At 37.7% G+C, this 17,654-nt stretch overlaps 1 protein-coding gene across 3 annotated transcripts in view; it reads right to left on the minus strand.

The window, feature by feature from the left end:
* The window catches only part of LOC128855917 (ABC transporter G family member 23), a 119,480-nt gene that overhangs the window by 6,471 nt on the left and 95,355 nt on the right, over window positions 1-17,654 (minus strand). For 2 of the 3 annotated variants that reach the window (XM_054091161.1, XM_054091160.1), the window contains 8 exons: window positions 8,658-9,174; window positions 8,433-8,581; window positions 6,443-6,584; window positions 3,241-3,333; window positions 2,955-3,140; window positions 2,670-2,868; window positions 2,347-2,596; window positions 2,038-2,098 (listed from right to left, as the gene is read on the minus strand). In XM_054091161.1, the coding sequence (XP_053947136.1) occupies window positions 2,038-2,098; window positions 2,347-2,596; window positions 2,670-2,868; window positions 2,955-3,140; window positions 3,241-3,333; window positions 6,443-6,584; window positions 8,433-8,581; window positions 8,658-9,174 (1,597 nt within the window). The remainder of the gene's footprint in view (window positions 1-2,037; window positions 2,099-2,346; window positions 2,597-2,669; window positions 2,869-2,954; window positions 3,141-3,240; window positions 3,334-6,442; window positions 6,585-8,432; window positions 8,582-8,657; window positions 9,175-17,654) is intronic. The other variant, XM_054091162.1, reaches the window with a different exon arrangement.

Genomic DNA, 17,654 nt, shown 5'->3' on the forward strand with positions numbered 1-17,654 from the left:
AGTGACTCTTGATTAGCTCTTTTAAGGAACATAAGATTAATAAACATGCTCTAAGAATACTCTAGCAGAAATAAAACAAATTGGGGTCTTGCCACGGAGTCAAGAGAACCACCGTGGAAGTTTCGGGAGTGACGCGTTTGTCGAGGCTCGCAAATATCTCTCCAATACTTCTGGTAACTATCAGATCCATCGAGATTTACTTTTTTTATCGCTAAAAATTATGAAATGCCACTCATCATCCCAGAACTAATGATTATTGGCGAATTCAAGTCAAGCTGCTTTATTGCGTGGAGTAAGCTTCGGTTCAGCCAGTCTATTTTGATATTTTAAATTCGAAGCTTCACACTTCTCATAACATTGACAGAAAGTTTACAAAGTTCGAACTGGAACTCTCGATTTAATTTGCTAATGGAAACTTAGCTTAGGGAAACTTGTAAGTTGTGAAATTTCATTTAATCTTAACGAAAGCATTTGTCCCTTGCAACTATTACCTTCAAGAAACTCAAATTTCAGGCAACGCTCAAACGTAAAGAGACTTTGAGTCAAAATACAAAATAATTTATGAACACATCTAAATAAAGGGTTTTCCAATAACAGGGGTTATTTTGAATAGCCCGCTATTTGGGTAGATGTCACTTTTGAAGCTGTCATTTTTCGATATTTGACAAGTAGAAACTACGCCATTAGTAAAAATGGAACGATGCACGCTTAAAATGCACTGAAATTATTAAAATTCACTATAAAAATGGTGAAAATTTCGCAGATACGGTAAAACTCGAACATTTTTTGGGTCATCGTGAAGCATCTTGTCGGACTGCAATACAGAAATTGGTGAACAAATTCGAGCTGTTGGGACAAGTTAGCAATGTGAAGAATAAAAGCCGTGCAAGTCGCTCAAGAACAGCCGAAAATATTGCTGTTGTAGCCGAAAGTGTTGAAGAAAACCCTGGTTTGTCCATTTGTCCATTTCTCGTCGTTCTTTGGAATTAGGCATTCCACAAAAGTCATTACACCGTATTTTGCATACAAATTTGGGTCTTAAGGCTTATAAGGTCCAGTTAACACCAGAACTCAAGCCGGACGATCATCAAAAACGTCGTGTCTTTGGTGATTAGGTCGTTATGGAAATGATCCGCAATCGAAAAATCATCTTGAGTGATGAGGCCCATTTCCACCTCGGTGGCTACGTCAACAAGCAAAATTGTCGGATCTGGGGCTCAGAAAATCCAAGAGTTATTGTTTATAAGCCTCTCTATCCTCAACGTGTGAGCCACCTCGGTGGCTACGTCAACAAGCAAAATTGTCGGATCTGGGGCTCAGAAAATCCAAGAGTTATTGTTTATAAGCCTCTCTATCCTCAACGTGTGACTGTTTGGTGCGGTTTATGGTCCAGCGGAGTCATTGGACCTTACTTTTTCGAAAATGAAGCTGGAGCAACAGTTAAGGTGAATGGATTGCGCTATCGAGAGATGATTAACAATTTTTTATGGCCAGAATTGGATGGTATTGATCTGGACAACGTTTATTTTCAACAAGACGACGCTACGTGCCACACAAGCAACGAAACCATTGATAATAACACCTCTTATTGGAAAACCCCTTACAATATGAGAATATTATGCAGCTATTTTAGGAGGCAAATTATGAAGTTGGTTTGCCCCATACAGCCATTTCGCTTAGATACCAACCAATGTAGCCACATGTATAGAAGTAAAAACGTTTTAATACAGGAAAAGTGGTAACATTTACTCTTTCCAATAAAACATATTGAACCGCCCTATACGTCGGTGTATACTATATATTATGATTGAGATATGGCATTCATACCTAACAATTACCGAATAAAAGTTTACTAAAGATACTTAACTCATTCACTGGCCAACAGAATCAAATGTATACTTCCATCGGGAAATTCAGAAATTTACTGTCATTTTTATGAATTAAAATTTGCGTCAATAGTAAATAATTGAAATAAATAAATTTGTATTGCAGTTTCCTGATCGCAAATACTGCACAACCCATTTTGGTAATACTCACCTCAGTGCGTTCGATGATTAAAGCGGATGACGTCAATGCCACAGCCAAGAAGAAAACAATTCTAAAAAAGAAATAAGAATAAGGAAAATAAGAAATAAAAATGAGAAACAAAAATAAAAAATGGAATTAAAAATATAATTAAAAATAAGAATAAAAAATATAAATAAAAAATTAAAAAAAAAATGAACAATAAAAATTAAAAAACTTCATCAGCGCAATTTAACAATAAATTTATATGTATTTGTTAGCACCAAAAAACATAGAAGTACTTTTCACTTCCATGCCAGAAGTCTCCCTGCCATTACTTACGTCAATATCACACCTGGGGCGACGAAATCTGTGAATGATGGATTCATTGTGCCGTAAATGGGTTCTCTAAATTGAATTGGCACATCGCCGAGTTTGGGATTATTGCCGCATTGATCCAACAATGACATGGCAAAGTCGCGGTAGGCCAGTTGTATGTCACGATTCAGCATAATACCGATTTGCTGATTGGACATATCCAGCCAAACTTTAATTTCCGATTGTTCAATAGTCTCATCATCAGCATCACGTCCTTAAAAATGCGCAAAAGGAATAAAAAAAATTAATAGAAATTCATGTGAGGAAAATAAGTTTCCGGTCATTACCCAATGCCACACGTGCCACAAATGCGTCTGTGAAGTTCTCCGTTATGTAGAGCACACCCCAAGCTCTGCCCTGCCGCACCTCATTTTTAGCAACCTCCAGATCGGTGTAGTACGTCTTATCCATAGTGTCATTCAGATGGCTCAAATACCGGCAACCGAGATTCGTGAAATGGCAAGAATCCTCCCAATAGCAGATATTCTAAGATGCGGAGGAAAGGCATGGAAAAGTGTTTAAGAAAATTAAAAAAAATATAAAAATAATGTGTCATCAAAATTTGCACTCACTGTATTGTTCATTTCACTGTTGACGATCGCCAAATTCAAACCGGTCGGGTCACGTCCAATTGCCAAACAGAAGAGTATCACCTGCATTACGGGCAGCGCGAAAATGAACAGCATCACACCGACGTTACGCCACATGCGTAGGAAGTTTTTGGTCAGCAATGCCTTCATTTTGCCCTTAGTTGTGACCTAAAGAGAGAGTATGGAAAGTTTGCGATTGAAAGGCTTATTTTTGGTTGAATGTTTAGTGGTTTATTGAAACGATTAGGATCGTTTGAGTATTACGCACCTTGCACAAATTCGCACAGCAATCTTGGCAGCTTTCCTCATCTTTGGGACTATTGCGTTTCATGGGGGGCGGATCGTAGGGCTCCTGGTTCAACTGTGTGTGCAAAAATAGTGGTTGTGTTTTTGTGTTTTTCGTAATATTTTATAAAAAAGGAAATGAGGTGAGTTAATTTTTTGGCATTACTATGGAATTAGTTATATTAAAACCACTGTTCTATTACAAAAAAAAAACATTCTACACATTTTTTTAAACGCCGTTTCAGTAGGGGGAAAATCAAAATGAGACTACTCATACTCATTCAAAGTCATCCACACTCTTTTCTGTATTTTCTTATAAAAATTATGATCTTTCGATGAGCTCCAACAAGTAACGGGATTTTCAGTAGTAGTGTACCATCTTGCAACTCTTATATTGGTAATTTTAGGCTGACGTCACTCTTTCAGAAGCAGTTTCCGGAAAAAGTTTGAAAAGCATTTAGAGAACTTCTCTGCTGTCACGAATGTGAATGTGAATCCAGAGTTGGGCATTTTTCAGTATCACTAAAAAGATATCTACTAAAAAATTTGTGGTAATTAAAACAAGGATTTCATTATCCCTAAATCTTCAGTTTTTCAGTGTTTAACCATCCGCGTTAATTATTTAATGCACTATGCCCAACCTTGTGTGAATCCTTCAAATTTATTGTGCAAATTAAAAATCAGTTTGACCAACTTATAGAACTCGTGATGAATTTGGATCAGCTGCGACACTGTGCGTTTAATCTCTGAGGCAAGGCCACAAGTTGAGCTACTAGCGAAATAAAGACATAAAAGTTTTAAAAGATACCGAAAACTGGGTTCATCGGTAGCAGGGGAGTCCAAGTGGCAGAGAATCACAGTTGACAGATTACAGAAGGAAGCGCATTCCGCTACAGAGCCGACGAATGATAGAATATAAGGTTTGTCCATCCGAAACAAAATTGTGAGAGTAACTTTGGCAGCCGCTATGGTCGAATGATTGGTGCGTGACTACCATTTGGAGGTGCGTAGGTTCGAATCTCCGTACATGAAATACTAAAATGATAAAAAAAGTTGTTTCGAATAGCAGTCGCTCCGCGGCAGGCAATGACGAACCGCCGAGTACATTTCTACCATGAAAAAGCTCCTCATAAAAAAATATCTGCCGTTCGGAGTCGGTTTGAAACTGTAGGTCCCTCCATTTGTGGAGCAATATCAAGACGCACGCCACAAATAGGAGAACGAGCTAAAATACCCAAAATGGGTGTAAGCGCCAATTATAAAGGGGTTTCCAATGAGAGGTGTTATTTTGGTATTCAAAGAAAAATGGTATTTTTTAATATAAATGAACGGATGTTTATTTCATTATAAAGAGGAAGATATGCGGTTAATAGTGGAAAATAACATCAGGCAAATGACCACCACGACCGCGCTTACAGGACAATATCCTTTTCATGAAATTTTCCATAACCGAATTGCAAAGTGGCTGCCCTAAGTCGACGATAACCTCACGAATTCCATTTTTGAGGTCTTGAATCGACCGTGGGTTGTTGGCGTAGACCTTCTCTTTCACGTGGCCCCAAAGAAAAAAGTCACAAGGTGTTAAATCACAAAATTTCGGTGGCCAATTGTGATCACCTCTTCGAGAGATAACACGGCCCGGAAACTTTTCCGTAAAAGATCAATGGTTTTGTTGCTTGTGTGGCACGTAGCGCCGTCTTGTTGAAAACAAACGTTGTCCAGATCAATACCATCCAATTCCGGCCATAAAAAGTCGTTAATCATCTCTCGATAGCCTTTTGTATATTTAAATAACACCTGTTATTGGAAAACCCTTTATATTATATTTGGTGAGGTTTGGTAAGCCATCATGAATTGTTTAACGCCAGAACAACCTTTCTAAATTACAGAAATTTACTTAGTAAATCTGCAAAGTAAATCTGTTTGCGACGTTCATAGAGCGAAGAAGGCGCCGAAATGTCGTGCCTATAAAATACAGCTTGTGCAAGAATTGACCTACTAGATCATAATAAAAGAAAATCAATCCAAAAATATTTCTGTTTTCTTTTATCATTTCAAGTTCTCAAGCTCTTATTCCGCCCTAATGTGAGAATCTGTGAGAAGATAAGACTGGCGCGCTTTGTCAAAATCGCGCAAGTGCTTATCGCGCCAATCAAGAAGAAGAAATCTTATAAATACTTCCTCCTCCCGTATTAACTTCTAGGTAGACCAAATTTAGGTGAAATATGCGCCTCAGGCACGGTGAAAGAATTCAGAAGATGTGGCCAAGATCAGACCGTTAACCAGCTATTGGCGATTTTGAGAGAACCAGCGGATTGGCTGACGTCACCAGGGCCGTAGCAGCGTTTTGTATCCCAAAAACTGGGATCGTGTAGATTATAACGAAAAAAATCAACACAGCCTTCGTTCATGTTGCTTCGTTGCTATCTGAACAACGACTGCTTGGGCGACTGTGTGAATACGTGTGAAATGAAATGAGCGGGCAGAAATCGGCTGCCGAATCTCTCAAGTGACGTGACAGCCCAGGGCGAATTGAGTACCATAGGTTGGTTTGTTGCTTGTATTGCTTTCGCCTACTCTTTCCCTTCACAAACAAGTAATTCCTCTTCCTTTAGTTTGTTTATTCATGGGCTCTGACGACATGGCGAATTCCGAAGGCGCAACCATGTATTTTATCATGCTTGGTGCAGCAGAAGTTCTCCTCACAATTTTCTTTTTCACCATAGTTAAAGAGCAAACCTTGTAAATCTATCGTCCCTGGTGTGAAATTAGCGAGCAGAATTCGGCTGCCACTTACCCAATTTTGTTTTTTATCACAGTGGATTGGCCAAACCTGGTTACTTGCGCCACAAGTAACGAGAGAGATACCCTCTACTTATCACACCTCGTAGGTATTTTTGGCGTAATTGACTTTGGCGACTCTGAAGACTTTATGGCAAATTAGTTCTTATTTAAGCCAACTAAAATTCATTATAAAATTTAATGTCTGGAAAGGAGTTTGTTTGTTTTTAAAAAAATATTTAAGGCTGTACAGTAGCTTCTAATTTAGGTCTCGCTTATTTTTACCCCTCACATTTTTTTCAAAGTTCTTACCTTAAATACATACTTACGATAATAATTATAAACATTTGCAGTTATCATAATGAGAAAGATGAAAAAATTAAATTTATTGGATTTAAACAAACCGTAAATACGGATCCATTTGTTTCGGTGATCAGCACTTCTTTGCTTTGATGGAAATTCAGTCCGACGACGCCACCTTCTTGACTCGAGCTGGGTTTATCCATTTTACTGCCGAATGCCATGGCATGTAATGAAATATTATTACTGTTAGTCAAAATTTGAACGCGATCATTTTTCATAAGCAACAACAACAACCACCATAGGGATAGAATTCATTTCAAACCGCATGAACAAAATGATCACCAACCAGTACCAGTACGTGAAGGCCGAGCGATGAGTCACAAAATACGAATACGAATACGAATACGAGTGCGAGTACGAATACGAGTACGAGTACATGTGTATGTGTTGTACGCAGGCACGCAGTGTTGTGTGAACCAATTAGATAAACGCATTGAGGAACACAACAACAGCGAGGATTGCGAATGGCACGAATGCAGGGTGAGTTGTAATTATGCATAAAATATGTGAAAAAATAAGGAAAATAAAAATGAAACAAATCGGAAAAATGTATTAATATTCGATGGTTTTATGATGATTAGCAACAACAACTACAAACACACGCAAATACAAAATATTATTTATATGTAATATATGAAATGAGGTACATAGTACAAAGATGTAAACAAAATTATCGGCAGGCCGAAATGCAAAAACCGTTACTAATAAAAAATTTAAAATTCACATTTTTATTGCTTATGATGCATTTCATCGAATTATAATATTAGAAAAAGTTTTAAATTTTTGAAGTGAAACTTCTTAGGCGTCGATGGACTAGCGAGAATGGAAAGTAAAATTTCAAGGCCATGCAACGTTTTGGGCATTTTTGTTCCGCGAGAGACAAAAAACAGATATAATGTAGAGGAAAAGGAGAGAGAGAGCTATACCTTATATATATCTTAGATACACTTAAGGATATTTTTACTGAGTTTTTCTTTGTGGTTGCTAATTTCTAGTGAGAAATAACACTGCCTACTTTTTTGCGCTTGTTTGTTGGTACAAACTTGTAGGAAATATATTTTTGGAGCCTACTTTTTGGCGTTATATTTCCTTGGTGCCTACTGTTTGGTGGGGTTTTTGGTCCCAATTATTTGGGCGTTTTTTTTTTGGTGCCTACTTTTTGACGTTTATTTCAACTTCCTGGCTACTGCTTCTGCATACTATAAAGTGCTGTCCATTCCGGCGTCAGATTTATTGCTATTGCCTTACGGTAATTTGTGCCGTTGCTGAGGTCCTGGAATCGCTGCATTTGTGCGGGTGATAAATGTCTGGAGTAGTGTTGGAGTAGCGTTGTTGCCATAGTTACTGCCCGGCGTTTACCTACACCGGTCGACCCTTCTCCGTTTTTTGTAAAATTTGTCTATTTGTATTCTCTGCAAATGTTGTGCATTTATTTAGATACATATTCTTTCTCTCTCTCTCTCTCATTCTCTCTCGGGTCTCTCCCTATTTATTTGTCTGCCTTGAAAGTTTCACTTCTTTTATGTCCACTACGCTACACGTATTTCTTTTTTATAAATACTCTTCATTTTATAATATTTTTCACTTTTCCTATTTTTATTTTAAATATTTTTTTTTATTATAATAAATACTCTTAATTTTATAATGTTTTTCAATTCTCCTATTTTGTATTTTTTTGTTGTTATATTATTTTTTTTTTTTTTAATATTTTGTTTAATGATTCTTATTTATTGCCTTTCCTATAAACAAACGTTTTTGTTAGTTACGGCTGTTTGCATTTCAGGTGTCGGCGAGTGTATAATTTTTTTCTTTTTTTGTTGTTTTTGTTGAAATATGATATTTTCTTACTAATTTGGGGCTTTAATTTCATGCGTATGTGTGTGTGTCTGTTTAGTGTTGACTTATGTTTTTCTCTCTCAATATTTTTCATGGCAAGTTTCATGCAAAGTTGCGTTTATCAATAATATTTCTCATTTTTCTTTGAATAATAATTATAATAAATTCACCACGAGTTCAGTACACTAAACTCACCTAAAATTCACATTCGAGATTTCTCCTTTTTGGCTTTGCATGCGCGACAACTTCAGGAAAACCTCTTCCAGACTAATACATTTGTACATTGACAGCAAAACGCTGGGTGACTCCTCAGCCAACAAATGACCGGAGCGCATAAGGCCAATCTGAAATTCGGTCAAAACAATGCAAACATATAATTCACTACCCAACTGAACACCCTTCACCATCACTCATACGCACCGTATGCGCCTGACGCGCCTCCTCAATGTAATGTGTCGTTATAATTACTGTCTTTTGTCCAGCCTTTGTGATATGCACCAAGTGATTCCAGATACTCTGTCGCAATAGAGGGTCCACGCCCACTGTTGGCTCGTCCAAAATCAGCAATTCCGGATCGTGCATAAGTGCCACAGCAAAGGAGACACGTCGCTGTTGGCCACCACTCAAGTTCTTCACCAAACGCTTCTCAGATGGCAGATCGAGGAAATTCAATAAGAATTGCAGACGCTCCATGATCTCCTTGGTGCCCATGCCGAATATCCAACCGAAATACATCATTGTCTCGCGTATCGAGAATTCACCGTACAAGGCGATCTCCTGTGGCATGTAGCCGACACGTTTGCCGGGTACGCCGGAGCCACGTGTACCTGGTTTACCGCCGAGCACGAAAATCTCGCCCGAGTCCATACGCCGTCGACCCACAATGCATGAGAGTAATGTGGTTTTGCCACAACCAGAGGCGCCTAGGAGGCCGTAGCTGGAAAGAGAGAGAGAGAGAAAGAGAGAGGGAGACATGTAAATAGTTGTTGTGCATTGTTTGAGAAAGTGTGGGAGATTGAAAGCTACATCTAAACTCTATTCAAAAACAGTTTTTATATTTTTTTATTGTAATTTTAGAATTACCTGTAGAACATTAAGACACTTTAGGCCTCTTTCTTTGAAACCATGTAAAACAAGTTATGAACTAAATGATCGTTCCCGATATTTTTTGCAAGATTTGAATTGCCACCCAAAACGTGGTCGCTTTGCATAGTTTTTTAAACCAGTAGGAAATTTCTAGGGTTTAATTTTCACCTTTTGATTCTGAAAGGAATTTTGAGGCTTCCTCTATATATTTTTTGATGACGTACTTACTAGATGGCATACTGATATTGATGCTTAGCTTCGTATTATCTTTAGAACTTGCCTCACCTGTGAATAGCAAAAACTCACTTGTGGGCGAGGCACTTCCATTTCAAAAATAATTGACCCAGGAATTTACACATGATTTGTGTTGCTAAGAATCATGCCTGAGTGCTCTAAGATCTGCCTGTGCTGAGTTCATTAACAAACTAAGGCGCAACGTCAGTAGTGGTACTGCAAAAGGAGCCAATGGTTTCATCTGTGATTCAGTGCTTTTGCTTACGGCCCCAAACTTGGGAGTGTAAAGAGAAATCTTGCTGCTGATAACATAAAAGGTGCGGCTATTAAATAATGAGGCTGACATGAGCCAAAGCAGAAGTACCGACAGCTGCTTAGCGACAAATATTCGCTTTTAAATGTAGTACCTCTTTCTTTTTGTCGGGAAAACTAGCAAGTACAGCACTCAGACACAATTATGTCCATTGCACTGCACTCGGGATTTTCTTCCCTCTACCCTAGCAACAAGGTTTTTCAATGCCGACTCGCAGGATTTTCCACTTTAATAGACGTGCTGAAATGGCGACAGAGGCTGAGCCCTCAGCGACTTCTGATGTATGCGCAATTCCACCAGTTATTCGAGACTTTTCAGCATGAAATAAGTCATACTGATGGATCTAAAGCTTTCGGGGCTGGTGTAGTCATCTTTTCCAACCTTAGGTATGAAGGCGACATCACGGTATCGCTCCCAGTCCTCAGCAAGGCTGGTCTTGATGGCCCGGTTTAGAAGTTTTCTCGACTCACGCCTCAGCATCTGGAGCTCTGGATTCCACCAAAGAACGGGAGTCCGGTTAGGGAGAGGTCGAATTGGACAGCCTGACCCAAAACATTCAGTTAATGCAGCGTTGAGTTTCTCAACAGCCGCCTCAGTGCCCTGTTCTTTCCGAAGTCTTGTTGGCCTCACGTCAAGGTCCCACGCTCCCCTAAACTTCTGCCAGTCTGTTTTTCTAGGGTTCCTAGAGGGCAATGGCATTTGTGCTTCCTCGCCACACTGAAATTCAATGTACCTGTGGTCTGACCACGAGTCTTCGGCAAGCACTCTCCAGTTCTTGAATGAGCACCCCAGTTTTGAGTTTGAAAGGGGAGATCAATCACCTTCTGCCTTCCAGCAGTTACGAACGTAGGCTGTGTGCCCTTGGTGTATATGCCTAGGCAGGAGGAAGCGATAAAGTAGTACCTCTCACTTTTCGCTTCATATTTTTCGGTCGCATGGGAGTTGGTTTTTTTTTTGGTTGTACCCATATTTCGCCAATAAATTATGTTTGGTGTGAAAGTAGAACGACAATTTTTTGTTTTAATCAAAGATTATCTACCAAGTCAATGCGCGGGATCTTTTCACATTGTTCGCAAAGAGGCTTCGCGGTGGTGCAGCATCCTAAATTAAGACTATTCGCCTTTTTCGCTATTTATTTAATTTCGCTACTTCTGTCTGCTTCTTAAAGGAAATCTACATAAGAAGGAACAAGATTTGAGTCCATATAAAATGTGTGAAAGTGAAAGTTCTGAAATCTTTTTTTTATATATAAAAATGAATGTTTGTCTGTATGTCCTGGATGAACTCAAAAACTACTAGACCGATTATTATAAAAATTGGTATATATATGTATTTTTCCACGGAGAAGGTTTGTAGAATATGCTCATTGCTGCCACTCGCCACTAGGTGCCGCTGCAGAGTAGCAACTTCTGCCCCGTTCAATCGATTTTTTCGAAATAAACAAAATCAATGAAATGGTTTAGAACGAATTGAATATTTGTATACTGATTTTTCTTCAAAGTTATTTTTCTTAAATTTATTTTAGTTGTTGGCGTAGCAAATGCTTGAAAAAACATTTTATGTGAGCGTAGAATATCATGAAATTTTAACAGCAGTCTTGTTAAGAGCTGAGGGCAAGAAAACTAGGCCGGGACCTTTCGGCCATGTGTTATATTGAAAAGTGTACAGGCATAACAGGCAATCGTAGGAGTATCTCCTGGAAAAACCCTTTTCTTGAATGCCAGAGCCGATTAAATGTGGTCAGTACTTAAGCTTAAAAAGCATTTTAAGGTTTAGAAAGCAAAGCTAGCCCATCCTAGGAGCTTAGCATATAAGTCACGAGTCACCTACGACATGACCTTTGAGCTCTGAGCTCTATAAAGCGACTTAAATTGCCGTTATTGAGATTAACTGGAGCCATTCACAAATGATTATAGATTTCTAAACCACTTCACTTTCGAAACGCATTAGTCCTGCATAATTATTGTACATTACAGTTATTTTTCAAAAGTTGTTATTGTAAATAAACAACAGCTGCGTATTTTTATATATTTTTCATATAATTGTATAATCGTTTCATGTTTTTTTACGAAGTGTAAACGCATAAATGTTTGTTAATCATAAACAGCATAATTTTATGCACTTACTTACAACAACATTGAAATTAAAGCGAAGTTATAAAAAAATATTTTTTATGAAGCAAAAATATAAAATTAAATGAAACTGTTAAAGCAGTATTTGAAGTCGCTGAAATATTAAAGAAATATAAGGTCTTAACAAGCAATAAAAAGTAACACGAATTTTAATAAAAAAAATGTATATACATACATACACATGCATATGTACATATATGTATGTATTCGCGAATAGAGTCAATGCTAAGCGACACAGTTCAAGTTGAAATTCGGTTCAAGATAACAAGAAACCTCAAAGTTAGACAACTACTATGCCCCACTAAACGTTTCGACCTGCCGCCAAGCACGGTTAAGCCACACAGATCGATGTACATATACGAAAATCTATGAAGAGGCAACAAAACGTAAACAAACCAACAAAGAACGCTGACTGACGGCAAGCTGACACCGACAGCGCACACCTTGAATTTTGCATAACTACCTACATGCATTCACACATACATACATATGTACGTATATGTTCAACATATATATTTAATAACATAATATTTAATTATATAAATGTATACATATGCATATACATACACACATACACCTATACATTATATCCATGGCTTATAAGATTTAACAAAACCAAGCCGAATTCAAACATTTACCACCGAAAAAATTAACCAGCTTTTGCTAGCCACGCCATAATTGGCTACTCGCATAAACTTGAGCTTGTTTTTGGCAACGGCACGTACTATTTATTATTTATTATAAACAATGGCAAGCGAGTTTCCCGCTGATAAATGAGCGTTTAAGTGAAACGTTAATATAAACTGGTATTTAAGAGAAACTATAGCTACTGCAGTGAACTGCAGTGAAGCGCCAAACTATCATACTAAGTAAACATTCTAAATAATTCATGAACAGGTATTTGATAGAAAATTTGAACTGGTACTAAAGAAACTAGTTAGTTACTAGTTGTAAAGGGACCAGCTACAGTTGCTTACAAAACAAAATATGCTTGTATTACTGTAAAAAGGTATGCTTCAAATGTTAAAAATGCGCGTTATGAATTTTGAACTAATATAATGGAGTTGTAGTGGCTAGTAAAGTCTGAAAATCCAACTTGCCATTACTACGATAGTGCCTGCAGTGAAGCGCCAAACTACTAAGTAAACATTCTAAATAATTCATGAACAGGTATTTGATAGAAAAGTTGAACTGGTACGAAAGTAACTAGTTGTTTACTAGTTGCAAATGGACCAGTAGGAGTTGTATGCAAAACAAAATATGCTTGTATTACTGTAAATAATTATGCTTCAAACGTTAAGAAAGCGGGTTTGAGATTTGAACCAATATAATGGAGTTGTAGTGACTAGTGCAGCCTAAAAATGCAATCATTACTGCATTCAAACTAAGTAAGGTTGATACTGAGTATGATAGATTGTTAACTGGTGTGATGCTGATACATTCTTAAGCCGACAATTGACATTTCAAAAGGTATCAAAGTAAAGAAAAATACAACTGCGTGCACAATACTAGCAGCACGACATTTTGCATAGTTTTGACGATTTATTTATTTATTAATTTTTTTTTTATTTTTTTGTAAAAAAATAGTTTATACTACACCATCACCATATACTATACTCGTATCTTAAAGTCTCCACCTTTTTACAAAATTTTTAAAAATTCAAAACAAATTTTCTTTTGAAAATAATTTCAAACTTTATAATCAGAGTTTCTAGAAAATGTGTAGGTTTTTGGGGTACCCAGTAATTAAGTTTTAGTAAAAAACACGCAAGTTTGAAGTGGCTCAATAATCGCATTGATTTTTGACAATTTTTTTTGCTGGTAGTCTGGTCCATTTTCTTCAAATCCTTCAAATTGGAGATAAATTGGAAAGAACGCAAAAATGCCTGGAAAATGGACATCGTTTGAGGAGACTCGGTGGATCTATTAAAGATATACAATAAGAAAAATTATGCAACTGCTATCCTCTTCTTCTTCTTCTTAGCGTCACAGCCCTCGGTGAACCATTGCTTTCTTCACAGCTATCAGAAATATTTTATTGAACCCGATAAACTTTTTATGGTTATAATAAATCGTTTAAAATATGAAAATAGGCTGGTGACAAAATCTGCAAGTGGAAAACCGCGGAAAATATTTGACCGTGCCCAACGTATTTTGTTAAGAAAATTAGCGGCAAACCCACAGATTTCGACAAGGAAATAGTCCGCTAAGTTTTGCAAAACCACAATTATACTTCACGAGTTGCTCGAAGGAAGGCTTATCTTTCGCTTGAACGTACCTAGTTGAACCAGATAGGTACTGAGATGATGTGATATTCTGCGATGAGACTAAAATCTGGCTGTATTACGATTGTACGATGACAACCCTTGCAGGTCATTGGAAGGTGGGAATCATTCAGACTCAACCTTCCTTTCAATCCCATCTGCAGAAGCTGTCAAGCGGAAGGAGATAAGGAAAGTGTAAATGCGATTGTCAAGGGCTAGCTAGGGCACGACGTCGCTCTTTCGGTAAGTCTTTCTTACAGCAAATTAATGAAATCTCAGACATCGAGATAAAGAATTTGCTGCTACGTATACTTGGATCTCTCAAAATGGATCTGACTTACCACGAGAACAGTGGTAGTAAAACGGTGTTGGTCGCTAATTAGTATTATTTCGGTAGAAATACTCAATCACTTCAACAACAACAACAACCACTATTGCCCCAACATAATAGGGAGACAGCCATTAAAAGCACTGGAAAGGTGGAATATAATATTATACCGCCAGTGAAATTTGGCAAACTTTCCGTCGTGGCGCGGGGATGCATATCCAGCAAGCGAATGGGTGATTTGGTGTTTATAGAAGATGGATGCACGACAAGATTTGAATATTCTTCAATGCCATTCGATAAATAGTGCAACGAAATTTGACTCATTGTTGACAACAAATCTCAGTTTAAATTCTAGCAGGACAATAATCTGAAACATAGAACTCCTCTGAGCAAAACTTTAATGTGCAATGAATTTGTTTTTTTTTCCTTGTTCACTCCACTCTACAAGACTCAATCTTGCGTTGGTTTCGTTAATCTGTTTTTGCTTTCTAACATGGCAAGTGATTAGCCTGCCGCTACCAGTCCTAAGTAGTGGGAATACCCACCTGTCGTTGCTTAGGAACAACGTCTTCTTGTTGCTTTAAGCGCTATCTGTGTCTCACATTTTTCTGCCAGAAGGATCGTACAGATGGTTGAGGACTTCGCTAAATTTGGTGTGCCTGTGCTATTACCGCGGATGCCCGCTTCCTCTTGCTGGCGCCCACTGATTCAATGTGTAACTGTGTCCTTTTCTTTGTTGTTTGCTTGTTTTAGCAGCCACAATCCAAGTTATGGACTTTTGTGCGGGAGTAAGGATTGGAAGGATAAGGTTGTTGGGGTTGTGGAATGAATTTTGTTTTTTAGGTTTTAGAAACTAGGGAAGTAGGTAAGTTTGGAAAAAGTGCGAGGACCGTGCTTTACGTGAGATTCGAACCCATAACCTATGGAATGGCAGGCTAGTGCACTTACGCTAGACTACCGAGGTCGCCGTGTAATGAACTCTACAAGCAAAGTTTTAAGTAACTCAACGCAACTTCCCCCTCTGTTGGGCATCCGGGTCTGACCAGACTTTTTCGACTTTGGGCGCGTATTTAGCATATTTCTATTATAGCTAACGACTTGAGCTGCCAGATAGCTTTCTAAAATTTAATTCTCTATCGATTTATGGATTGGAACCTTTCAAAAAGCATCCTCCAACATGATGAAAAAGGTCACACCCAGGAGCCCAATCGAAGATTTTAAAAAGGGTATCCAACGGAGGGTTAATGTTACTTAAAATGATATGAAGCAAGTTGCACTGGAAATGCCCGTAGTTGTTCAACAATCACACCCACCTTTCAAGCTATGTCAAAATGTAATATAACTACTCGTAAAAATGCCACATAAAGAATGAGATTACAAAAAAATTAAAAAAAACGGTGGGAGTCCCCCTACTTGAGAAAATAGGATTTATGTAGATATGTATACGTATTTATGCGGTTTATTTTATAACTGTTTTTTTATAATTTTTTATTTTTTTATTTTTTCAGCCAACCTGCACGAGTTAATGGCAATGACTCGCGGTCAGCTGTTGTTGTTGTTGTTGCTGTTACTTCTTGTTTCTTCTAATTATAATTTATGCTACTTTAGTTGCTTTGTTTTTGTTTTCACTACAGCTGTTGAGGGTCAAGCCATTAATAAATGCCCCCATGTACATATGCGTAAGTGTGTGCGTGTGCCGGTCGATTGGCTATTTAGCCCCGCAGCATTGCGACCAACATTCGACACCATTCGCCATTGACTTTTGCCACAGTTGGCGTAGCGGTTTAATCGTTTAATTCTCAGCCAATAATCTGACTCTACTCACTCACTCGCGCGCTTGCCTGTCTATGAGTTATCTGCTTTGTGTCGCCGCTTTATCTTTGAACTCAACTAAAGGAAGCACTTTTTTACGTGTGCTTGTTGAATTGCTGGTTTAAAATTTTTCTGACTCAACATTCATTGTTTTAGTTAAATTTTTAATTTTGTTTACCCACACCATTAAGCTATTAACGCCTTCAACAATGTGTGTCAATGCTTCGGCTCCGTCTCAACTTTGAACTACAGTGCATTCAACTGTTCATTGTTGTGCTCTAAATGCATACATTCATATGAATTTTGTATTTCTATAAATATACAACTCTATTTATACGTACGCATGTTTTTTTGGAGGTATACAACTTTTTTGTGCAAAACCAAGCCAAAAAAAAGGTATGAAATGCGCGATATTTTGATTTAATTAGCTTGCGAAATGTGATAGCATTTATTGTTTATCAATAATTTCCGACATATGACAGTCTCGTCGCCGATCTTATGAAAACCAGTGAGTCAGCAAAACTTTGTAACACTTCAAGCTTTACTAGCCTTAACTCTGTTATCTCACCTAATGTCATCACTCGCAGTTGGTTTACCATCAATTGAAAGTGAGTTCACATATTTATTTATAGGAGTCTTAAAAGTAACTTGTTTAAAGTAGACTTAAAGATGGAAAAATCAAAGTCTTAGGCAGAAGAATAAGCATGAAATGGAGCCAACGTTCTCCTAAAAGGAGCATTCATCCCAAACACAGTCTTAGTAATACCCACAAAAAAGATTTCATTGCAACGGGAAATGCGTGAGGGAACATTAAAATGAATGAATGAATTTCATTGAGCAGATACCGATACGGACAATCTATTGAGCGCACACAAATATCAAAGACAAAACACATCGACAACCGAACACGCCTAGACTCTAATACAAGGTGAAGTCCAAAATAAACAAGACTGGCGTCATAAAAATGTTTTTTGATGGCCTCATCCTTATGAAACGAGTTAGTGCGTTGGAAGTTACATCCCTAACTAACTTCCAGTGAAAGCTTGGTGACATTCGGTTCAGTGGAAGCAAAGCTATTGCGTCTAAATATTAGTTTCGAACAAAGACCAAATATCAAATTTGGTTTAAAATCCGTAAAAGGTTTACCGACACATTTGAATTGATATAAAAAACGTATGGCGAAATTGTTCGTAAATTTATGAAAAATGAACCGAAATCTTTGTTGAAATTCATGGCAAATTCTGATGA

Source organism: Anastrepha ludens, chromosome 2 (genome assembly GCF_028408465.1).
Source record: "Anastrepha ludens isolate Willacy chromosome 2, idAnaLude1.1, whole genome shotgun sequence".
NCBI lineage: Eukaryota > Metazoa > Arthropoda > Insecta > Diptera > Tephritidae > Anastrepha > Anastrepha ludens.